The sequence below is a fragment of the Colobus angolensis genome, unplaced genomic scaffold (assembly GCF_000951035.1).
Source record: "Colobus angolensis palliatus isolate OR3802 unplaced genomic scaffold, Cang.pa_1.0 Scaffold88, whole genome shotgun sequence".
Taxonomy (NCBI): domain Eukaryota; kingdom Metazoa; phylum Chordata; class Mammalia; order Primates; family Cercopithecidae; genus Colobus; species Colobus angolensis.
The window spans coordinates 6,147,014-6,172,105 of record NW_012122709.1 but is presented as its reverse complement, the minus strand read 5'-3'; the positions used below and the strand labels follow the sequence as shown (position 1 = coordinate 6,172,105).

Below are 25,092 nucleotides of genomic sequence, written 5' to 3'. Positions count from 1 at the left end.
AGTGTGAGATATAATTTGGCACAATATATCAGTCTATAGGAGCTTTGACAATTGAAACAGGACTCCTTTTAAACATGAAGTACCTAAGTTGTTTTTTCCTAGAGTTACAAATATCAAAGTTGTTGACCTGAAACCAAGGGGCCTCTTTCACATTTTCATTTAACAAAAGAATCTTGCTTTATTTGTTTGCTTTGATTAATTAATTAATGACATGTGATCCATGCTGATTTTAAGTGTGAGATGCTGGTCTAATTTGTTTATTCTTTTAAGAATCAAATAAAGGAATAATCTCTTTCACCCACTGTAATGCTCACATTCAGAAACTCAGGGCCATATGAAGCTGAGGCCAAACTGAGGCAACCGATCACTTCCCGTCTCCTTGATGAATGGTTTTACAAAGTAATATAGAATGTCTCAATGGTATTCCAAAGTCTAGAATGTTGTCTTCTGTGACTAATTGCTCAGTAAAGTAAATTAGTCTTCTATTTTTACATTACTCTCATTTCTCATGTATTTAGGATTAAAACCATGTACTCTACAGAAGGTGACATCATCACCGATTTGGGAAGAAAGAAACACTTTCTGTTGGTTTTGATACCACATTTCTCAAATGAGAAGCAAAGTTTGCTTCCTTGGATCCGTGGTTTCGCCTGTGGCCTTCAGGGGGCAACGTTGCACTAAGGAAGCATCTGTGTTCATTGCAGACCATCCTCATCCAATGAGCCTCTTCCCTGCAGTTGGCTGATGTAGCTCACTGATGTCTGTGTAGATAGGGAGCTGTGATGAGAACAAGAGGTCAGAACACATCTAGGCTCCTTAAGAGAAAGCCTTTCTTTAACCGTTTTTGAAACGCTTCAAAGGCAGAGACTTCTCCAGCCTAACCTCCCCGCTGCTCCTATCTCCTGAGGCTCAGGGCCTTTGGCTTCTGTCCGCCCTGCTCAGGGCCTTCCAGCGTTGCCACTCCTCAGCCATGCTCCTGCTGCTCATCCCAGTGCTCGAGGTGATTTTTACCCTGGGTGAGTAACATTCCACTACCTTTATTCCTTTTGTAAATGTGACTGTGTTGTAATTTTCTTTGAATAGAGACATCATTTCTTCATAGCAAAGTCTGTGCTGCCTTTACTTACACAGCATTGGTGTTGCAGGAGGAACCGGAGCCCAGTCTGTGACCCAGCTTGACAGCCAGGTCTCTGTCTCTGAAGGAGACATTGTGCTGCTGAGGTGCAACTACTCATCCTCTTTTTCACCAAATCTCTTCTGGTACGTGCAATACCCCAACCAAGGACTCCAACTTCTCCTGAAGTACACATCAGGGCCCACGCTGGTTAAAGGCATCAATGGTTTTGAGGCTGAATTTAAGAAGAGTGAAACCTCCTTCCACTTGACGAAAGCCTCAGCCCATGTGAGCGATGCGGCTGAGTACTTCTGTGCTGTGAGTGACACAGTGCCTGAGACTGCAGGGGAGCTGAACACAAACCTCCTGAGATGCTGAGACTTTCTGTGACTCAAGAACTCAACCTTGAAGTTTGTCTTGTAATATTAAATAGCAATTCCAAGTTTCTGATGCTTATTGATGTATGCTGTATCTTTTTCATCTGTTTATTTTTGAACTATCTATGACTTTAAAATGTGTTTCCTGTAGGTAGCATAAAAGAGCATCTTTTCTTTTTATCTACTTTGTTAATCTCTGTTTTTGCATTGTGAAGTTTAGATAATTAAAATTGAATATAAATATCAATCAGGTTGGATTTAAGTATATTTCATTATTGTGTTTCACCCATGTTCCTTTTTTTGTTCTTTTTTTCTGACTCTTGGATTATTTAAATACTTTTCAATTTACATTTTAATTTATCTATGAACTTTTTGACTATAACTCTGTACTTTTTGAGTAGTTGCTCTGGAGATGGCAATGTACATGCCTAAATATCTCAGGTCTTATGTGAGCAAATACTGTACCTCCTTATGTGAAATGTCGAAATCTTACACAACATCCCTTTATCTACCAACACTAAAGTTTGTTATTGTTATTCATATATATTAGTCACATACATTGAAAACTTCACCAGGCCTGGCACAGTGGCTCATGTTTGTAATCCCAACATTTTGGGAGGCAGAGGTGGGAGGATTGCTTGAACTCAGGGGTTTGAGACCAGCCTGGGCAACAAAGTGAGACCCCATCTGTATGAAATACAAAAGAAATTAGCCGGTTATGGTGGCACTCACCTGTAGCCTCAACTACTCGGCAAGTTGAAGCAGTATGATAGCTTGAGCCCAAGAGTTCAAGGCTGCAGTTAGCTACGACGATGCCACTGTATTCCAGCCTAAGCAATAGAGCGTGATCCTTGTCTCAATTTTTTTAAAAATCACAATATATAGAAAACTTCACCATACAATGTTATAATTTTTGCTTTCAACAATTATATGCACTTTATAAAACTTAAGGAGAAGAATAAGAACTATTTTATACTTAACAGCTATTTATCATTTCTGGTATCTTCCTTTGTTCCTGAAGATTTGGGTTTTCTCTGACTCCAGGGGATGTAACTGAAATTCCCTTCAAACTTAAAAACTCCCTTTAGTATTTTTTCTAGAGCAGATTTGCTAGGAAACATATTTTTCATTTGTTAATTGTCTGAAAATGTATGTTTAACTTGCCCTTTATTTCTGGAAGATAGCTTTTACTGGGTCTGTAATTCTTTTTTTTTTTTTTTTTTTTATTTTTTTTATTTAGCTATTTATTTACTTTCATTTTTAAAATTTGAGTTTTTTATTTCAAGAAATTTGCTTTTTTATTTTTTAGTTGAAACGATGTAATTTTACATATTTACAGTTACATAGACTTCTTTTTTTTTTTTTATTATTGTACTTTAAGTTCTAGGGTACATGTGCATAACGTGCAGGTTTGTTACATATGTATACTTGTGCCATGTTGGGTGCTGCACCCATCAACTCGTCAGCACCCATCAATTCATCATTTATATCAGGTATAACTCCCAATGCAATCCCACCCCCTCCCCCCTCCCCACGATAGGCCCCGGTGTGTGATGTTCCCCTTCCCGAGTCCAAGTGATCTCATTGTTCAGTTCCCACCTATGAGTGAGAACATGCGGTGTTTGGTTTTCTGTTCTTGTGATAGTTTGCTAAGAATGATGGTTTCCAGCTGCATCCATGTCCCTACAAAGGACGCAAACTCATCTTTTTTTATGGCTGCATAGTATTCCATGGTGTATATGTGCCACATTTTCTTAATCCAGTCTGTCACAGATGGACATGTGGGTTGATTCCAAGTCTTTGCTATTGTGAATAGTGCCGCAATAAACATACGTGTGCATGTGTCTTTGTAGTAGAATAATTTATAATCCTTTGGGTATATACCCAGTAGTGGGATGGCTGGGTCATACGGTACATCTAGTTCTAGATCCTAAACCCTAGAAGAAAATCTAGGTAGTACCATTCAGGACATAGGCATGGGCAAGGACTGGGTCTGTAATTCTGTGTCAACACGTTCCCCCCCTCACTTTAAAGATGCCATTTCATTGTCTTTTGGCCTCCATGCTTTCTGAATAGAAATCCGTGGCCATCAAGTAATTGTCCTCCAATGATGTAATATATTGTTTTTCTCTAGCTGTTTCATATAGAAGCTGTGTACACACACACACACACACACACACACGAAAAATTATACAATCTTTTGTTGTCAGTGATTTAATTATAATGTGTTTAGATGTGGTTCTCCTTGGTTTTACCTTGTTTGGGGCTTGAATTGATAAATGCATGTCTTTCAGTGAATTTGGCAAGCTTTTGACCATTCTTTCTTCAAATATGTTTTCTGACCCAACATCTTTTTTCTCTCCCTCTAGGACTCTAGTTAGATATAATTTAGACTTTAGAATATTTTTCCATGGGTCTCCAGGGCTCTGTGTTTTTTAATTTCAATTTTCAAACTGATGTGAAGGTTTGTCAGTGTTTCCTGACCTTGGCACTACTGATATTTTGGGCCCTACAATTTTTTTATTGGGGTGTGGGGCTGCCCTGTGTGTTGTAGAATTTTTAACAACACCACTGGCTTCTCCACACTAGATGCCTATAGCAGTACACACCCCAAGTTGTGACAGCCAAAATTGTGTTTAGATTTGCCAAATGTCCCCTGGGGGAAGACAAAGTCAAAATTAATTGGATTAAATAATCTATATTGATCTATTTTCAATTTTGCATATTCTTTTCTCTATCATCATTTTGCTATTGAGGCCTTACTGTAAGATTTTTATTTTTGATACTCTATTTTTCAGTTCAATTTCTATTTTTTTCTTTACTTTGTGGAACATAATCAAAAGAGCTACTTTGACATCTTTTTCTATGAGTTTTAGTATCTTAGTCATCTTGATATTTGAATTTGTTGATCTTTTACTTAAATATTAGTTCATTTTTCTGGCTCTTTGTATGTCAAATAATTTTGACATACATCTTAAACATTTCAAATACTATGTGTGTACCCTCTGTTTTCACCTCCTCTTCCTTCTTCTTCTTTAAAAAACAATCATCTAAAAAATGTTAATGTTTTTGTTTGAGCAGAAAATCAACCTAGTTTGGTTCACACTGTTAGTTGTTTCTCCCCTTTTGTGGAATTTGGTAGCTCAAAAATCACAGTTCAGTTCTCTAATCATTTGCAATGTTGGTTTGGGTTTATACCTGTCATGTGTAGCTCAGGGATTAGAGAAACCAGTTTGCGTGGCTCAAATCTCAGGTCAGTTCCTGAACTCTCTGCTACATTGGTTTTAGTTTCTCCTGCATGGGTGCCACTTGGGGGTAGTCTGAGACTGGAATGGTGATTCAAATATTAGTTAAATAACCTAAGATTTGCTGTTCTGGTCTGAGTCAGGTTCACGTATGTAGAGCCTTGGGATTAGCCTGAGACTTAAAACTATTTTCCATCTCTTCCCTAGGGTCTCTCTTTTCTAGCCTGACCCACAGAGGCAGAAAATTGTGTTTCTTGCAGAGTTTTGACTTCCTACATCATTACCATATTGCTGTATGCATTGGGGCCTCCCTCAGGGCAAAGTCGAGAGAAAGAAACAGAAAAAATATGAAATTCACCCTTGTGCAGGTTGCTTCTCCAATTTTTGACTTCCCTACACAATCTGCTAGCTCTTGGGTAATTTCAGAGTCCACAGTTAGTTTTTTTTTTCTTTGTTTTGTATTTTATTCAGTTTTTCCTTGCAATCCATGGCAGAGATTGGCTGTAGGTATCTTAAAGTTATCTCCTATTCTACTATGGTCCTGCATTAATTTGTGGTTCTCCATAATATTCATCAAGAAAGGCTATTTGATGTTGTCTTTTCCCACCCTCTTTAGTTGTATTACCCTTTTTAGTTAATCTAATTCATTTTTTAATATTTGCAAATTTTTCTCATCAAGGTTGTAAGACCATTTAATTAAGGTCTTAAATTTTTTTTGGATATTTCATTTCTTATTTTTCAAATTTAAGAAGGTCTTTCTTTGGTGCAAAAAAATTGAGAATGCATACTTGTTTTTATAAATAATTCAAGTATTATATTTTTTCCTAAAGTCTAAAAATTTTTGTATTCTGAATTATATCTGGATTTAAGAGTATGTTAATGCATAGTAGGACTATTCAAATACACTTTTTTTTAGTACCTAAAACAGAGCTGATTAGTTTTTAATTTTCTCTTTCACTGCCTATTTTTTTCATTTCTGATTTTTTGCTTCCTTTAAATGAACCATGCATGTTGGTATTTGGGGCTGTGTTTGGAGACCCTTAAATCTTCCAGGTAATCATGTGTTTCTTAGAATGCTGCCAACACCCTTCAGTGAGAATATTCTATTTATGATCTTATTCTTATTTAACTATGAGGTGTTGCTTCTACTACTATAGAGGATTCAATAATTCCTTTACATTCTTCCAGTGCAGAGCAAAAGGCAATGTTCCAAGACATCGCACAATCCTATGACCTTTGACTTTGAACACACTGGGCTTTGCAAATGCTCAGCAACTTTGAGAAAAGTTAAAATGACCACCATTCTGAAATTCAGAAGAAGTTGTTCCTTATAGCTTATTTTCGAATATTTTTTTTCTGCTCTGATTTAATCTTCAATATGATCCCACGTACTTTCCGTCTCCTAGAAATATGTGTCACCAGACGACCTCCACCAGATGACCTTCATTTTTTTTTACTCTTGTGAATTTTAGTCTATTTCCATTTTATTTCTATTCTTTAATTTAGGAAGAAATATTCAAGAGAAGGGAAATGAGCATATGGCATTAAGAATTAGAAGTTTACGCTCAAAGGCTACACTTTTACAAAATGATAGCATTACTCAATTTTCTTCATTCTAGACAATCTTTTCCGACAGGAACAAGTGAATCAAGAACCCAAGGAGAGAACTGGGCTTATGCTTTCAAATCAAAGGAAAGAAGTATTCTGACTTTGTCAAGGGTCCCATTAACCACAAAAAAGCAGTGACTTTCTCCATTCTCATGTTTCCAGAGTTTTATTTTTGTTCCCATCTACATTTATTATTATTTGTTTTTATTTTTAAATTTCAACTTTTATTTCTCGCTTGTTGTGGTTGTATTTCCTTCAGCCCCAGAGGTTTCTGTAGTTTTATTTTCTTTACCTCTAGAGGCAAAGTCTTCCCGTCATGAGTTATGCCTTGTCATTAGTTGCATGGAGGCACTACTCTCGTTGTGTGAAATCTTTTCCTCTATGGCTGCACAAGCACCATCCGAGGGAAATGCCTCTACCATCCTCCATCACCACTGTGGCAACACTGAACAATCCAAAACTCAGTCCAGGGCAATTGGTCTGAGACCAGACTCTCATGGACTCATATCTAAATTCTGATATACTTTTCAATAACGATTCCTCTGTGAGGTGACGTATTACTCCATCTTTACATGAAATCTTATTGCTAATGGACTCTAGGACTAAAACACCATCATAGATTTGGTCAGGAAGAAACACGTCCTGTGGAAGTTTTGATACATCTCAGAAAACAGGAAGAATACACTAATGAGCAGTCTCTGCTAAACTCCCGTTCTGCCCTAGGCCTCCAGAGGGCGAGGCTGCACAAACTGGAGCTTTTGTTTCTGTTGAAGATCAATCCACTGCTCAGTTTCTTCTTCCTGCAGCTGGTTGAGTTCTTTCTAGACAGAGACAAGTGACAAGAATCAGAGGTTTAAAAGCAACCACATTCATCTCTGCAGGGTTTGTAGTTTTATATAAGCAAGGAGCTCGTCCAGCAAACCTTCCCCACACTTCTTGTTCTTGGTCTCTTCAGCCACTTTCCTTCTTGTTCTCTGGAGATCTTGCAGAAAAGAGCCTATAGTGTTTCCCTTGCTCAGCCATGCTCCTGGTGCTCACCCCACTGCTGGGGATACATTTTGTCCTGAGTGAGTAAAATTTCTTTATGGTCTTTAGTTTCACAGGTTCTGACTAGAAATGCTTACTTTTTATGCTGAGTCTGCACTGCTTTCACTGATAGCACATTGTTTTTCCAGGAACTGCCAGAGCCCAGTCAGTGACCCAGCCTGACATCCACATCACTGTCTCTGAAGGAGCCTCACTGGAGTTGAGATGTAACTATTCCTATGGGGCAACACCTTCTCTCTTCTGGTATGTCCAGTCCCCCGGCCAAGGCCTCCAGCTGCTCCTGAAGTACTTTTCAGGAGACACTCTGGTTCAAGGCATTAAAGGCTTTGAGGCTGAATTTAAGAGGAGTCAATATTCCTTCAACCTGAGGAAACCCTCTGTGCATTGGAGTGATGCTGCTGAGTACTTCTGTGCTGTGGGTGCCACAGTGCCTGGGTCTGCAGTGGGAGCTGAACACAAACTGCCTATGCTAGAGAAGTTTTCAGAGACTCGGTGTATCTTCCTGTGACATTTTCAAAGATCTCTTGCTTTTATGATGGTGAGTGAGGCAAAGAGAGCTGAGCACATCCAGGCATTTCTGTATAATTCTGCAATTCCTGCTGTGTCCCATGTCAGGTAAATTTTGTTTTAGAAGCTTTTTGTTAATTGAGGAAACTGCGTAATAGGAAATGGTATTCTAGAATGATGGAGGAGACATACTTCTTATCACCTAACAATCAGGTTCTCAAGGACCTTTCCTTGACCGTGACTGCGTTAAGTGGTTGACTATGGGAATGTTGATATGGTCTAGGAGAACCTTGGTTTTCATTTATCATTTAATCTTTCAACTAACCCAGAAAACAAAGATAAGCTTCTCATGTTCTTACCTTGCAAGTTTGCATTCTTGAGCTGGTCATTCATAGGATATTTTCTTAGAATTTATTTTTTCTGGCTCTAACTGTGCTATTCAGGTTTCAGGATAGCTTGTCTCAGTAACTCTATTTAGGAAGAATTATGAGAAATTATTAGCCAACAGTGAAAGTTTCATTAGAATCATGAAGGACTCAGAAAATTGTCACAGCGATATGAGTTTTGGCAACTAGGAATAGTGCACAAGGAGAATGAAGATTTAGAATTCATCAGTGTTTCTCCAAAGACTTTTTCACAGTTATAAAAATAGCTTCTATTCTATTGATATATTAATTATGCAAATCTACATTGTAAGTTTTTCTATGAAATTCCGTTCATCTCTTCTAGCTACTGACACTTTTACTTGTTGCTTTCACTCTGTTGTTATATGGTTTCACTATTGAAATATTAAAGATTGATTCTTTTTTTTTGAGATAAGGTTTTACTCTTTCACCTAGTCTGGAGTGCAGTGGCATGATCATAGCTCACTGCAGCCTTGACCCACGCCCCCAGCCTCAAGCAATTCTCCCACCTCAGTCAGCTTCCTGAGTAGCTGAGACTACAGGTGTGCACCACCATGCCTGGCTGATTTTTTTTTTAATTTTATTTTTAGTGGAGAAAAGGTCTCACTATGTTGCCCAGGCTGGTTTCAAACTCCTGAGCTCAAGCAATCCTCCAATCTTGGCCCCCCAAAGTACTAGTATTATAGGCATGAGCCACTGAACCTGGCCAAAGATTGATTCTTTTATAGTAACATTTTGATAATCTGTCATGTGGTAAGTTTTGCGATGCCAAGCTCTGTTAGAAATACTGATAAGAGTTACAATGGTACTGGATTCCAGGCAGCTGCTGGAAAGTATAAATGTGTGACTTTCTTATGTCTAGAGTGGAAAGAACTGTATAAGAAACTTTTATACTCCTTGTCTGCTTGCTCCCTCGGAGGATAACCAGTGCTTCAGAGGAAAAGGAGAAGGAGGAGGAGACAGCTCTTTAGCTGCCATTTAGCTCATACTATAATGTTTACGAGGGTAGGTGCATAGGGACCCTGAAAATATAGATCAAATTAGTAAATTGTGGGCAATGGCACTCCTTAGCCAAACAGTGAACCAAGATGTCAACAGTATGTTTTAGGATGTGGTGATATGACTACATGTGATAAATATGTTTAAGTGATTTCTGGAATGCTGTGAGGAAGGTGAATGGTGTGTCAGATATATAAAATTATGAAAAAGAAATGTATGCTCATTTAATGTTCCTGCCTCAGTCCCTTCCTTCTTTCCTGGTTTTGGACCACACTCTCACCTACCACTGATAAGACAAATAATTTCAAGTGACTCATTGTCATCAGCTCAGCCACACTGCCCAAAGGGACTCATCATAGTATCATGAGCACTTTATGCAGATCGATTTGAGAAAGAACTGCCCATTTCTTTTGATTCTGATCTCAAACTGAATATTAAAGAAAAATAAATTTCATATCAAGGACCCTAAGCAGCTGGGAGAGCATCCCCCATCTCCCCTACCTCACTTCTGCCTGAAAAATCAAAGTAGTCTTGCTTCCTTCTATTAATAATTTGTTGCTTTTATATAAGTACATGATTTGTAGGAGAAACTTTCCAAAATAAGGAATTATATTAAGAAAGTGGAAATTCTGAGTTATTTTATTAATGATATCAATCATTGCGACTGTTCAGAAAGAATTCTGAATTTTCTTGTAATTAACTGATCTTACTACATATTCCATCACCCAGAAGCAGGTACCCTAATTGAAAGGCGGAACATTTTACTGAAGACCAAGCTACAGCCCTGATTGGGAGACAACAGCACATATGCTAAACATTTTCTTCTCTCCCTACATCATGTTTTTATCTTATGTACAAGCTGTTGGAAATAAACTTTATAATTTAGTGTAAAGGTAACAGAATTTTCAGGCTGAGTGAAGTGGCTCACACCTGTAGTTTCAGCACTGTGGGAGGCTTAGGCAGGAGGATCACTTGAGGCAAGGATTTCAAGACCAGCCTGGGCAACATAGCAAGACAACATCTCTACAAACAATTAAAAAAAATTAGCCAGGCATGGTGGTGCCCACCTGTAGTCCTAGCTACTCAGGAGGATTGCATGGGCCCAGGAGTTCAAAGTTACACTGCGCTGTGATCATGACACCGTTCTCTAGCCTGGATGAAAGAACAAGATCCTGCTTTTAAAAAAAATTTAGGAAGGACTGTCCCTGAATCTGAAGAACTATTAATGTAATCAGTGATAAAGTCAATGACTTTTGGGGTTGTGCATCTCTTCATTTTGGAGAAAGAATGAAAAGTTCTTCAGTTGCAAGATGGATTTCTGTATCTCGAAGGAGATAGAAGTATAGAATTATTTTGTTGTCGTACATGTTTCAAATGTGTGTAGAAGAATGTGTGTGTTGCATAGAGAAGCTTGAAGTAGTTGAAGGAATCCATTTATTGACTCTCAGCTCTAAATTCACCCTTGTTTCTTCTGTGAAGGTAGATCTGGAACCTTGGACCATTTTCCTTTGCCAGTTGACACAATGTTAAGCTTTGTCGTAGAGAGTTAGGAAGAAAAGATTTTGCTTTCTGCTTTCTGTTTGCTCACTCATCAGGATCCTGCACCATGGGAGTCTTCTCCAGTGTCCAGTTCATGCAGAGCACTTGTACCAGTTTCCTGCAGTGCACAGTGCCCAGGAGTTTCCTTTAGAACCCCCCTGTTTTGGGGTGATTCTGTGGAAGAGAGCCTGCAGTGAGACACCTCCCCGTGAACAGCTTTCCCCAGTGTCCTAGAGGATCATTTTCTGCCATGTTCTACAGTGTGGATTTCTAGCAAGTTCTGCTGGTACAGCACCACAGCGACTTCCCTTTCATCCAGTGAGCCACAGCTGTGTCTTTTCAATAACATCTGGGTCTCAGCCCTAAGGGTGGGGCTAGAGACCTCTTCCCTGGTTATCCTACCCTGCCCTAGGAGTAGAGGCTGCACCTTATGTCTGCTATTCCTACAGGAATAGGAATAGCAGAGTTTTCTGTTCTTCATATTATTTGTTCTCTTGTTACTCTAACACTCTGTTTACTAATCCTTAAAATTTTTCTGTTGAAATTATATGGTTTCTCTTTCCTGATTGTACTAGACTGAGACATGCACCAAAGACTTCAAGCAACTGGAAAGCATCCTCTATCTCCCCTCCCACTCCTGCCTGAGATATCAAAGTAGTTTTCTTGTTTTATTTCTCTATTGATTTATTGTTTTACTTACTTATTGTTTTGTTTACATTGTTGTTATATAATTATGAGACAACTCTACAATAATTTTATTAAGAATTTGGAAATATTGTTAATATATTAATAAAATTAATTTTACTATTAACATTTTGTGCACATTATACACAGAATATTATTATACCATTGGTGCAAATTGAAATCAATGTTGAAAGGTTTTAGCATACCACACAAACAGGCATTCATTCACCTATGAGGATGTGTCTGGAGATTATAATTCTAAGTCATTTTTCTTGCATGTAACTCTCTTAATACATCATTATTTTTTGATTTTCTATTTCCTTCAGATGGAGGGAGAAGACAATGATAATTTCAAAATGATCTGTAGACAGAATATTTCTGTTACCCTAGAAAGTTTTATGTGTGCCTTTCTAGTCAACTCACCTTCTAGAGGCAATAGATGTTCTTATTTCTATCACCTTAGATTTACTTTACCCATTAAAGACTTCAAATCAATGGAATCATACAGTAGTTACTCTTTTGTGCCTGGTTTCTTTCATTCATCGCGTTTTTTAGATTTCCCCATGTTCTCATGTGTATCAGTCTTTCATTATTGCTATTGCTGAGTAGTATCTTATTATATGGATAAAGCACAATTTGTTTATCCATTCAGTTGTGCACACCACTGACTGGACATAGAATCTTTTAGGGATTAAAAGTTTGGTATCATTCTTAAGAGTGCAAGGTACAGTTGTTCTAGATGTTTATATCCTGTATTTCAAGGGTAGGGTGTGCCTATAAAATACTTTAGTTGAAACATGTATCTGAAATACCTTTACTTAAAAACCACTTTCTATCATTCATTATGCTACCTAATATGTCACTAGTTTTGCAAATAGAAACCCAACATCTAATATTGCCTATGCTATTTAGCAAAACTTTGGGTATTATTCAAACTGTGGGTAGCTGAACTGTAGTTTCCTCTGTTGTGGCCTTATGTATTAATAACAACAGTGGGTGACCACCCTGGAGTTTGCTTTCTTGACTAAGTCAATTGACTCTCCTTAGAGTTGAGACTTAACCAGTACATACCCAATATCCTCTGGTTTTGTCGAAAAGATTTAATGTAAATTATATATCCTAACACTGTGATATTTTTATTCTTACTTGGTAACTGATAGTCAGATATTATGAACAAAATTTAGGTCATTGTTCCTGCAGGTCTTGAAGATCTGTAAGTCATGTAATTATAATCCTTGCTCAACAGTCAAATTGTTTTTTGTGATATGTCTTATATAATGGGACAATAAAATTGACCTTTATATTAATATTCTAAGGCTGGCATAACAAAATACCACAGACTAGGTGACATAAACAACATAATTTATTATCTCAGAGTTCCACAGGCTAGAAGCTCAAGATCAGGTTGTCAGCAGGGTCAATTTCTTCTGAAGTTTGCAGATCATATTGCCTTTTCACTGTGTCCTTACACGGTCTTGCCCTTGAGGGTACACATGTCTGTGTCCAAATTTCCTTTTCTTATAAGAACAGCAGTCATACTGAATTAGAGTCCACCTATGTGACATCATTTACCTTAATTATTTCTTTAAAGACCCTATTTTCAAGCACCGTTACATTCTGAGGTACTGGGGGTAAGGGCTTCAATATGTAAATTTTGAGTCGGATAGAATTCAGTCCATAACAACTCTCCAAGTAAATATTACATTCGCAAACAAAACAGTTGAAACTTTTCTTTATGCACTGCTTTACTAATTTCTCGTGCACACAATGATCATGTATAATTTTGATGATGAGATTTTCCTGTATTGAGTTTCTTTCTGGAGGAATGAGAAATGTGCAATTACAAATACAGATAGCTTATAAAATATTCTAAGCTGCAAAAAACCAGTGATAAAAATTGAAAGCTCTTTTTCAGAGGTGGCTTCTTTTTCCTTTGTTCCATTGGGGTGCAGAATTCTCTCATGTTTAGATTTGTTCTTTCCTGAAGATACATCTTAATTTCTGCTTGGTATTCTATCTCTGACAGTTTTCCTTTCTTTCCCCATTCTGTTTTCTGTCTGAATGTCATTTTGTTTTTTTACCTCTGTCTTATTGTTTCTCTAATATTAGAGTCTACCTGTGCAGAAGCCAATTTAGCTAACTTGCTATTTTTCTCTTGCACTCCTCCTTTACCACCTCATCAGCAGAACTGACATTATAAAAGAAAAATAATTGAAATTATTTTGAAGTTGTTTAGGACAAGTGCAGTGGGTTAAGTGGGTTAAGCGGATGAGGAAGGTGGCTACAGTCCTTAAACACAGGAGTAGTGGGAAGAGTCCCATCATATATGCTCAGCTTTCTTGAGGATTGTTTTCTGTTTTTTTCAAGTAGTATGTATCAATATTTTAAATTTTGATTCAATCAGATACTCTTTTTAAAAAATATGTGTTTTGATTGCTGACATGCTCGGATCCATTTTAAATTTATTTGTTTTACGTAGCTTTCTCTTGATTTTTTCTTGTTTCTTTTTAGCCTGTCTTCTCTTGCATTGATAGTTTGATTTTTCTTCATACTGCTTTGAAAATGTAATGTATATTTCTGTTATGATAAGTACCCCTGTTATACAAATGTATGTATAGAAATGTGCATATAAATGTATGTATATATGTGTATACATATATAAATCTAATTTTTATGCCCAATGTTATTCTTTTTTTTTCCTCAGTGTTGTTCTGTAACATTTTTTCCTTGTACGTCCCAGTCCTTCTCCTTTACTTCCTGCTGACTTACGATTTTTAGAATTACCTTCGTGGCTGATTGGAAGAAACTACACATAGCCCTAGTGGGAAAAAAGAGAGGTCAGCCTGTTACTGTGTTATTATAGATAAAAGTAAGTTTAAGAGACTCCATTTGGCTCTGTATTTAAAATACTGTTAATCTGTAACTCTACCCCCAATCTTGTCCTTGCAAGAGACATGTGCTGTGGTAACTCAAGGTTAAAAAAATTTTAGACTGTAAGAAATGTACTTTACTAGCCAAATGTTTAAAGCCTACTTGTGGTTAAAGGTCAGTACCACTCCCCTAAATCTCAGTAAAAAAAAAACATCTGCCACCTGCCCATCCCTAAAAAAATGTAACATCTCTGTGTATCTGTATGCCTTACTGTTAATTTACTCCTTTATCTTTTTGGCAATAAATACTAAAGGAACTCAGAGACCGGTGCCAGTGTGGGTCCTCTGGAAGCACAGCACTGGCCCCCTGGGGCCTCGCTTTTCTTTCTCTATACTTTGTCTCTATGTCTTTATTTCTTTTCTCAAGTCTCTCGTTCCACCTAGTAAGAAACACCCACAGGTGTGGAGGGACAGGCCACCCCTTCACATAGCTATATACATCAGGACGATAATTTCAGCAAGATATTATGAAATGAACAATAAACTATAACTCCTATGTACATTAAGAAAAGTAATAGAAAAGAAAACCATCCGACACCATAATTGCAACATGAATTTGCTCCCTTCCTCCTCAGAGTCGTTGTCCCTGATCTTCTCTCTGCCTGGAGTGTTTTTCACCATTGGCCACATAGGTGCCTTCACTGGCTCATAGTCTTTGCTCCTGGAGAAACATGGGAACATGTGAATAAAGCAGAATGCTCAAAAAGTTTATTGCAGCATTGTATTTCATAGTTAAAAAAAAAAACCGTTGTATTAGTCTGTTCTCACACTGTTATAAAAAATGCTGAGACATGATAATTTATAAAGAAAAGAGATTTAAGTGGCTCACAGTTCCACAGACCGTACAGGAAGCACAGTGGCATCTGCTTCTGGGGAGGCCTCAGGGAGCTTTTACTCAAGGTGGAAGGTAAAGAGGAAGAGGCTGTCTTACATGGCAAAAGCAGAACCCAGAGAGAAAGGAAGGTACTATACACTTTTAAACAAACAGATCTCAGGAGAACTCTGGACAGTAGCAAGGGGGAGATCCACCCCCATGACCCAGTCACCTCCTACCAGGCCTGACCTCCAGCATTGGGTGTGGAATCCTGATTAGGAGGGAAAAGGAGTCAGGCTGGCAGAACCAGGGGAAAGTAAAGGGATAAAGCAAATAAGCTATAGATCTGCCTTTTTTTTTCATGGTCCAGGACATATAAACAGAAAGAGGAAGCAGATAAGTTATACGTCTTTCTTTATGGCTCAGAACCTATAGCTCTCCTGAGCAAACAACATACTTAACTCACAGACTTCCTGCTTATCATCAAATACCTCTATGTATCATCCAAAACCTCAGTTGACAGAAGAATGCAAGTTACTTCCTTGCTACCTTAGTTAGATAATGCTACCTTGGCATTATCAGTACTGCATGTAGCACTCTGCAACCCAAAAACATCTTGTAAAATCTCCAGCAAGCCTTTGTTTCCTTATCATCAGCTCCTCTTCTGCTGATTGCTCCCTGGCAACTACTTTCATACTTTCTTTAATAGATCTGCCTTTCTTTACCTACAACAGTCATGGTAAATTATTTTATCCCAACACCACGAGCCCAGGTAGTCATCACTCACCTGTGACTTTGGGGATTACATTTCAACATGAGATTTGGGCAGGGACACAGATCCAAACTATATCACATATCATCTTAAGTCTTCATCAATAGGAGAGGACTATATAAACTGAAGTATATCTCTAATAGGATGCAATGTAGCAGAAGTTCCCATATGTGTTAATATAATAAGCTCTACAAGATGCATTATTGAATTTATAATGTGAGTTACAAAAAGGTATGCATGAGATGCATCATTTTGTATTAAATTTAAAAATAATAACCAAAATACTATTTATTTTCATTTTTTTTTGTATTTAGTACATGTATATAATGCTATAGTAAAACATTTGGAAGTATCAACTCCAAATTGATAAGATGAAGGGAGAATTAGGGTAATGAGCGATGAAAGAATCAGAATTGGGAGTGGTAGTAAAAGTAGATTTTTGTTTACCTAGTATGTTGTATCACTTTTAATAATTTCAAATGTTCATCAATCCTTTCTAATATTAAACCAACAAAAAGTCATAAAAGCCATCATAAAGGTTTATCCATATCCTATTCTATTATCCTCATGAAAAAGGAGAGAAAGGGGAAAACGACCACTCTCTTTATAAGGTCTTGTCCAACCCTCCTAAGTATTTCCTCCACCTCTAGGATCATTAGCTTGTAGTTCACACTCCGCTTAGGATCGCAGTGTGATTTTATTATAGATTTTATTGATTTTATTATAGACATGTGTAGTTTTGTACTCTTCAGTAGATTATAAACTAATGTCTCATCACTTTTTATATACTCTTAATTCCTAATAAATTAATCACTTATGATAATACTTCAAAAAATATTTTTTGATTTTCTCAAACAAAATCAGAGAATTCAAATAAATTGCACAAGATAGGAATTGCCAAATTATTTTAAGATATTAATTTCCATGAAATGGCATTTTAAAAGTGGTAATTGGTTCACTGTTAACCCCCATTCAATCTAGGCAGTTGCATTGTTTTCTGACCACCTCCATTTCCTTCATAGGAAACGTGAAGTGAATGGGGCTGTGTTGTGTGAAGAGGAGATAAGTTGGTGCAAAGTGGTCGTTGTTGATGGTTTCAGTCCACTAGGGGGCACTCGAGGAGTTCCAGAAACGAAGACTTTTTCTGATGTTCTCAGAGGATGAAACAGGATACAAGAGGACATGCGAGTCAGTCAAATCACAGATAACAGGGAGCTGGTGCGGGGTGGTGGGTGATGTGTGTGTAAAGTTCATCTTAGGTTTTCAGCTCTGACATTCTATATAAAACCTCAGAAAGCTGGAGTTCATAGATCTATGAACCCATTGTGAAGATGATTCTGTAAGCAGAGGTAAGGGAATTGGAGTTTTAATGGGCATTGGGAGCATGGACGCTCATTAGAAAAAATCTCCATTACTTGTTTTCAGTTTCTAAATTCTTATGATTAAAATTCATGAAATTCACTGACCTGGAAATTATTCTAAATACCCCTGATATCTGATCTTTTCTTATATCTTCTCTGAGACTAGAAGGAACAAGAATACACAGAAGAGAAGAAAATAGGAATAAAATAAGGATCAAGAACAGAAAGAGAATAGGGAGAGGGCAATATTTAATTTGACCAGCAATGTGTGGCCTGGTCAGAACAGTTGTGAGAGCCTGCAGGGTCTGTGGGGAACGGTCTGGACAGAGGAAGGGGAGAGGTAGAAATTAAATCAGAGTGGATATCATACACACATCCTATTTTTCCTCCAACCAACCAACTTCTAGTTGGAAACATTTTCTAATCTCCTGATTTCAAGAAACTATTTATTTCTAAATTCGCAATGCATGTTATCAGTTTTCATTTATCAGAATTTTCATATATTTGAATTCTCTAATTTTCTGTCAAACTGTGTAATTTGGGAAATGGGGTCTCTCTTCCCATGACTCTTTAAAGCTCTACTTAACCCAGCTGAGACACAGAGTCTTCTGAGAGGTACCATCTCCCTTCCTCACATATTATCTGTAAACTACTCTTACATAAAGTGCTTTAAAAAAATCCTATATCGGAGGAAAGACTCCAGATCCACACCAAGGTCTTCCAGCCCTTACATGTTACAGATCCAACAATGATAGATGGACACTCTACAGTCCGGAGGGTCTGTTACACCTGGAGCACTTCTGGGAACCTACAATAAAAGGATGAGGGGGAGTGACACAGAGAGAGCAATAGCTGACCGGTAAAGGGACAAGGTGCCCAAGCAAGGACAGAAATAATGAAGAGACACATGTGTTAGCTGCAGCCTTTTGAACCACGCAAGAAGGAAATCAATAGTGTGGACAGGGCTGGAACCATTACCACACTTGTTGGAGTAAATGAGGAATGGGCTCGTGATTATGCTGACATTCCAGCATGAATCTGGTAGACCTGTGGTTAACCCGTTCCCTCTCCATGTGTCTCCTCCTACAAAGTTTTGTTCTTATGATACTGTGCTTTCATTCTGCCAGTATGTGTCCCAAGGGCTGTCTTTGTTCTTCCTCTGGGGGTTTAAATGTCACCTGTAGCAATGCAAATCTCAAGGAAATACCTAGAGATCTTCCTCCTGAAACAGTCTTACTGTATCTGGACTCCAATCAGATCACATCTATTCCCAATGAAATTTTTAAGGACCTCCATCAACTGAGAGTTCTCAACCTGTCCAAAAATGGCATTGAGTTTATCGATGAGCATGCCTTCAAAGGAGTAGCTGAAACTTTGCAGACTCTGGACTTGTCTGACAATCGGATTCAAAGTGTGCACAAAAATGCCTTCAATAACCTGAAGGCCAGGGCCAGAATTGCCAACAACCCCTGGCACTGTGACTGTACTCTACAGCAAGTTCTGAGGAGCATGGCATCCAATCATGAGACAGCCCACAATGTGATCTGTAAAACGTCCGTGTTGGATGAACATGCTGGCAGACCATTCCTCAATGCTGCCAACGATGCTGACCTTTGTAACCTCCCTAAAAAAACTACCGATTATGCCATGCTGGTCACCATGTTTGGCTGGTTCACCATGGTGATTTCATATGTGGTATATTATGTGAGGCAAAATCAGGAGGATGCCCGGAGACATCTCGAATACTTGAAATCCCTGCCAAGCAGGCAAAAGAAAGCAGATGAACCTGATGATATTAGCACTATGGTATAGTGTCCAAACTGACTGGTATTGAGAAAGAAAGTAGTTTGCAATTGCAGTAGAAATAAGTGGTTTACTTCTCCCATCCATTGTAAACATTTAAAACTTTGTATTTCCGTTTCTTTTGAATTATGCCACTGCTGAACTTTTAACAAACACTACAACATAACAAATAATTTTAGTTTAGGTGATCCACCCCTTAATTGTACCCCCGGTGGTATATTTCTGAGTAAGCTACTATCTGAACATTAGTTAGATCCATCTCACTATTTAATAATGAAATTTATTTTTTTAATTTAAAACCAAATAAAAGCTTAACTTTGAAAAAAAAAAATCCTATATCTTCATACATTAGAAATAGTGCCTCTTTCTCTCGTGAGAGATTGCTGTGCAGTCTCACTGGGCCACTGTGGGTGGTTTCCTGTTCAGATGAATTTTTAAAACTTATGTTTTTAAACTTAAAAACTTTTAAATAAAAGACTGATCATGAACATTGCAATAAGGCATGTTGAAGAGTTATCTGAATCCTTCAAAAAGTTTAGAAACTCGGCCAGGCGCAGTGGCTCACTCCTGTAATCCCAGAACTTTGGTAGGCCGAGGCGAGCGGATCACGAGGTCAGGAGATCGAGACCATCCTGGCTAACACGGTGAAACCCTGTCTCTACGAAAATTATAAAAAATTAGCCGGGCGTGGTGGCGGGCGCCTGTAGTCCCAGCTACTGAGGAGGCTGAGGCAGGAGAATGGCGTGAACCCGGGAGGCGGAGCTTGCAGTGAGCCGAGATCTCGCCTCTGCACTCCAGCCTGGGGGACAGCAAGACTCCGTCTCAAAACAAACAAACAAACAAACAAAAAGTTTAGAAACTCTAGTTTTGAAAATTAATACATTACAATTTGAATATCTGCAGGTTTCAAAATAGAAATTAAATGTAAGGGTAGCAGCTTGATGGAAAGGAATATTATTTTCCTGCAAAGTTTTGAATGACCCAGTTATCGACTTAGAGGCTAATTTTCAAATTAATTTTTCTTATAATTGAAGATACAATGATAGAATGCACAAACAAACATAGTGAATCATATACATATCAGGAAGCCACTTTGTTACTTTTTAAAAAAATATTTATTTTTTAAGAGAAGGGGTCTTGCTCCATTGCCCAAACTCAAGTGCAATGACAAAATTATAGTTTGCTTTAGCCCTGAACTCCTGGGCTCAAGTGATCCTCCTGTCTAGGTCTCCCAAAGTGCTGAGATCACACAAGACTCTGTCTCTGCTTCTGACCGAGCCCAAGGATTGGTTAGGGTAACCTCAGACCCACTAGATTGCATGTGGGCGTGACAATGGTCTTGGAGTTCCTTGATGCAGGATAATTTCTGACTACTCCTGTGCTCTATATTGTACACAATCAGTCCTCAGTAAATATTTGCTCTGTTAAATAGTATAAAAGAATTTTAGACTTATAAAAGCACTTAGAAACCTTTTAGTTCAACTTCATTTTACAAACACGAAAACTATATCCAAAATGCCAGTATGAAACCATTAGATAGTAAATGATCTAGGAGTAGAAAGAAACTGGATTTCCTCACTTCCTCCTTAGCGCTCTTACTCTTGCCTATTCCTGCAGGCACATATTGTTGAACAAAGAGAAATTATCTAATGGCAGCCCTACCAGGCTGACCTGTGCATTTTGGTTCCCAGAAAGCCTTGGTTCAATCACTTTGACCATGAGAACGGAGAGTTCCAGTTTGTGTAAACATCTACCACTTCGGGCAAGAAAGATACACAGGCTGAGCCACTGTTACTCTACGAGGAAATCAGTCCATGACTCACTGGCTGCTGTAGCAGTGAGCCAAACATGATGGTGCCACCCTCAACCCCCAAAGGTGTTTCTAAGGACTTTCCTAAAAATAGTAAGATATATTCATTATGCTGGGTGGATATTCCTTGAAGGAAGGATGTGGACATAGTGAGCATTATTCTACACTGTCAAAAATAATAATTAGAATAGAGAAGCTAAAGGTAACATGTCCTCGTGTAGCTGACAGTTCATGAAGGTGTTAGAAAATCTTTTCTGGGCCAACACACTGACAATGAGTTAGGTAATATCCGATGAAATAATCATAGGGTTGGGAATTTTGTCCAGGGGATGGCTATACCTAAGGCATAGTTAATATGCGGAATACTGTGATCCATATGAGTGGTCATATTTAGACCATTACATTCAGTTCTTAATGCTATACTCAAAAGGCCAAATACTGACCTAAATTATCCATTACCAAAAAGATAGAAATTCATCCAATAAAGGATTTGAGAATTATATTGTATAAGGAATGAATGAGAAAAGGGAAAATCCTTAGAAGAGAGAAGTTTTACATATGTAAAAACACACATTTTATGTATACATATCTATATTTATATATTTTAGTTGATATTTTTCATCATAACTTTCCTTACATACTGAAGGGTGCAAGATGTGAATAAGAAATTATGTTGAGTCTCTTTAATTCTGGGGGCCTAGTGAGTACAAGTCACAGGAAAGGTGCTTTCTTCTGGAAATGAGATAGTATTGGTTTCTGAGGAAACTTTCCCCATGGTCACTTATTTAGTTTTGCACTATCCTTCCTAGTGGACACAGGCAATATTTTGGCTTCCATAGATTTATTTTTACAGAAGTAATCAGAACGTATCAAAAATTAAAGTAGATGATAAATTTTTTCTGGCAAGGAGAGATAAACCCAGAAACGTACAAGACTGAAGGACTTTATCAATATCTTAGGCAAGAATGTTGTAGTGGAGTTTCAGAGAAAACGGCACATATGGAATCAGAGCTAGCAATGGCTAAGGCAAGAGCAGTCCATGCCAGATGAGTTGGCTTATATTTTAGAGGCAAGTTCCACTGAAGATATGAGTCAGTCATTGTATTTGAGGACATGCCATATTGATATCATTCATTTTGATATCAGAAAGTAAAAGCACCTTAATAAGAAATGTACATGTGGCTTCATTTTTGGAGCCTGCAGCCTGATGTTTTCTGAGAATTTCTCCTTGTTCTTTCTGTGCTTTGCAGAATACTAGCCACATAGCAATAGGAAAAGACTTATTAAAACCTGCCAGATTTCTCCTTGCAAACCAGCCCAATCTATGGGTCAAACTGTTCCTATTGTTGGAGTATTAATAACCAATGGAACTTGTCCCTCTTGTCCTTTGTCATTGTACTTTAATTCTTTACCTTTTATTAAAGCCATCTTTACCAAAGAAAGATTCCACATTTTGACTGTTGGTACCGTTAAGTCTCTGGGAATAGAAGGTCATGGGCAAGACCAGTCTTGGAGAAGCAGAACCTGAGATAATACGCACTTGAAATATTGAGTGGTCCTCTCTCTTTTACTCTTATCTTTGGCTTACATATTCCTTTAAGAAAGAGTTTTTCTCCATAACAAACAAATAGTGATGATAGATTTGACTGCAAGGGACTATGTTACTTTTCTTCGTCCAGGAGAGTGAATCATGGTGCTTTCCTGATTTCAAACATGTAAACTTGGTGCATCATTGCATAAACACCTGCAACATTTACCTCTTTCCAACTTTTTGACAATGACTCATTAGTTTGCATAATATCAATCTTGATGTCTATATTCTTACTGTGAACTTAATCTCAGTGTGAGGACTTTATTTGTTTGATCTATTGCTCCTTTTGTTTATCTGAGTCCCTCACAGGGTTATAGAAAAACATTCAAACAGCAAGTTTAGTAGCTACGAATGTGACCACAAGATGGCAGTGCTTCTCTGCTGATGCGGAACACATGCAGGGTTCATTTTAGTGGATACTGAATAAATAGGTTTATGGCAGAAGCAGAGCCTTTTTCTATTGGCTGAGTAGACAATGTGAGAAACCACTATGATTTTTAGAGGAAAGAAAGGAAAACCCGATGATAGAAGTAGCTCTTATGGCTGGAGATTGTAGGTTTATGACTGATCCTATTTGGGAAGAACAACGATGGCATGCATTCGAGCTTCATTTATGTACTTGTGGCTGCAGCTGGACTGTGAGTTTAGAGTTTTGGGTAACACAGTATATTAGATGATGTTTTTGAGATGTCCAGGGGAAGACTTGCTTTATTTAGGTTTCCTCTAGTTACTGTAGAAAAAGAAAATTCTGGAGAATAATAACTTGATAAACCTTCTTCTTTTTCTTTTTCTTTCTGCACAGGGGTGAGCAGAGGAGACAGTGTGGGGCTGCATCTTCCTACCGTGAGTGTTCAGGAGGGAGACAACTCTGTTATCAACTGTACTTATTCAGACAGTGCCTCAGACTACTTCCTTTGGTACAAGCAAGAATCTGGAAAAGGTCCTCAATTCATTATAGACATCCGTTCAAATATGGCCACGAGGCAAGGCCAAAGAGTCACCATTTTATTGAATAAGACAGTGAAACATCTCTCTCTGCAAATTGCAGCTACTGAACCTGGAGACTCAGCTGTCTACTTCTGTGCAGAGAATACACATTGCTTCCCAGGCACCTGTAACCATCACCCAAACCTGAGATGGGAGGTGAAGCAGCATCTCCTTTCCTTTGGAATAAATTTTAATTATAACACTTGTCATTTTGTTTGTTCATAAGTGGAAACTAACATATAGATATTAAAACCATATAATAAGAAGTTTAGATTCAAGGAGACCCAGAAAGGTTTAGAGCATTTTGTTGGACAGTTGATGCTTAATGGATTCCGTTTTTCAAAAAAAAGTATCGTACACATTTAAGTTAGCAACATGAAGTTTTGATATACATGTACATAGTAAAGAGTCAGCTAAAGAGATGTATAGGGCAAAGTATGGGAAAAATGGCACTGAGCTTCCATGCCTTCTCTGGCTATGCCACCCACCATGTGTTCAGCAATCAGGAAGCTCTGCTCAAGGGATCCTTACAGAGATTTAGTGATGTTTGATTTTGTAATCTAGTCTTTAAATGTGATTTTACACTTGTTATTCAGACTCCTCTCCTATATATAACCCCTTAGTATCAATATTGTAATCCCTATTATGGATAAATTATAACTTAGTTTTCAAAATTGCTTTTGTTATCTTTTTCTTATTGTAAAACATTGCATGCCAACACCAGATAATGTATAAAATACAAAAAACACAAAGTTGATAATTCTGTGCCCGGATAGTTTTTTGCTAATATTAGATTGGTGCAAAAGTAATTGCTGTTTTTGCCATGGCTTTTAATGGCAAAAACAGCAATTACTTTTGCACCAGCCTAATATGTAGCTTTGTTTCTTCATAGAGCCCTATTATGATTAGGATCATGATTTTTTCACCTAATCTTATGTCTCAAATTGAGCTTTTCTCACTTCGTCAAGTCCTCTCCTCAAACACATGCTTTTTAATAGCTCCGTGAGAAATTTTCATAAGTCACAATTATTTTCATTTTCTTACTCTCTGTATCTGTGGTAAAATTTGACAGGCCCTTCCTACCTGCTGTTTCTTGTAGGGAAAATGTGATGCGTTTTCCTTTAGAGTCAAGTTTGGATATATACCCTGTGTGTGTGAGGGAAGTTAAAACAGGAAGTGACTTTAAAATGTGAGCTTCAGATTAGACTCATCAGTATATTCTTCTTCAAAATCTTATTGGTATCTCTTCTTATTTACCCTCTCACAGAATTAAGATGAGTTATGTTTTTTAATCACTGCTATTTCTGCAGAACCTAGTGTAAGCTTTTTCACATTGTTCATAATCAGTAGATGTTTGTTAAAGAGAGAAAAAAATGGATTAAATTTGTATATTCAAAATTTTTTAATTCTTTTTTGAGGCGGAGTCTCGCTCTGCCCGGGCTGGAGTGCAGTGGCCGGATCTCAGCTCACTGCAAGCTCCGCCTCCCGGATTTTACGCCA

At 37.8% G+C, this 25,092-nt stretch overlaps 1 protein-coding gene and 3 gene segments (V, D, J or C); all 4 read left to right on the top strand.

Moving 5' to 3' along the window:
- The window catches only part of LOC105503801, a 1,990-nt gene extending 369 nt beyond the window's left edge, over positions 1-1,621 (top strand). Inside the window, 1 exon segment of the V gene segment in view lies at positions 1,146-1,621. Within this exon segment, the coding sequence occupies positions 1,146-1,492 (347 nt within the window).
- The window catches only part of LOC105503813, a 908,479-nt gene that overhangs the window by 249,024 nt on the left and 634,363 nt on the right, over positions 1-25,092 (top strand).
- On the top strand, positions 7,127-8,058 carry LOC105503802. The segment is given in 2 exon segments: positions 7,127-7,411; positions 7,520-8,058. Coding segments are annotated over 2 exon segments (426 nt in total).
- Positions 18,266-19,529, top strand: LOC105503803 (leucine-rich repeat-containing protein 3B-like). The gene has a single exon (XM_011930916.1). The coding sequence runs from the start codon at positions 18,434-18,436 to the stop codon at positions 19,211-19,213; it is 780 nt and encodes a 259-aa protein (XP_011786306.1). The 5' UTR covers positions 18,266-18,433; the 3' UTR covers positions 19,214-19,529.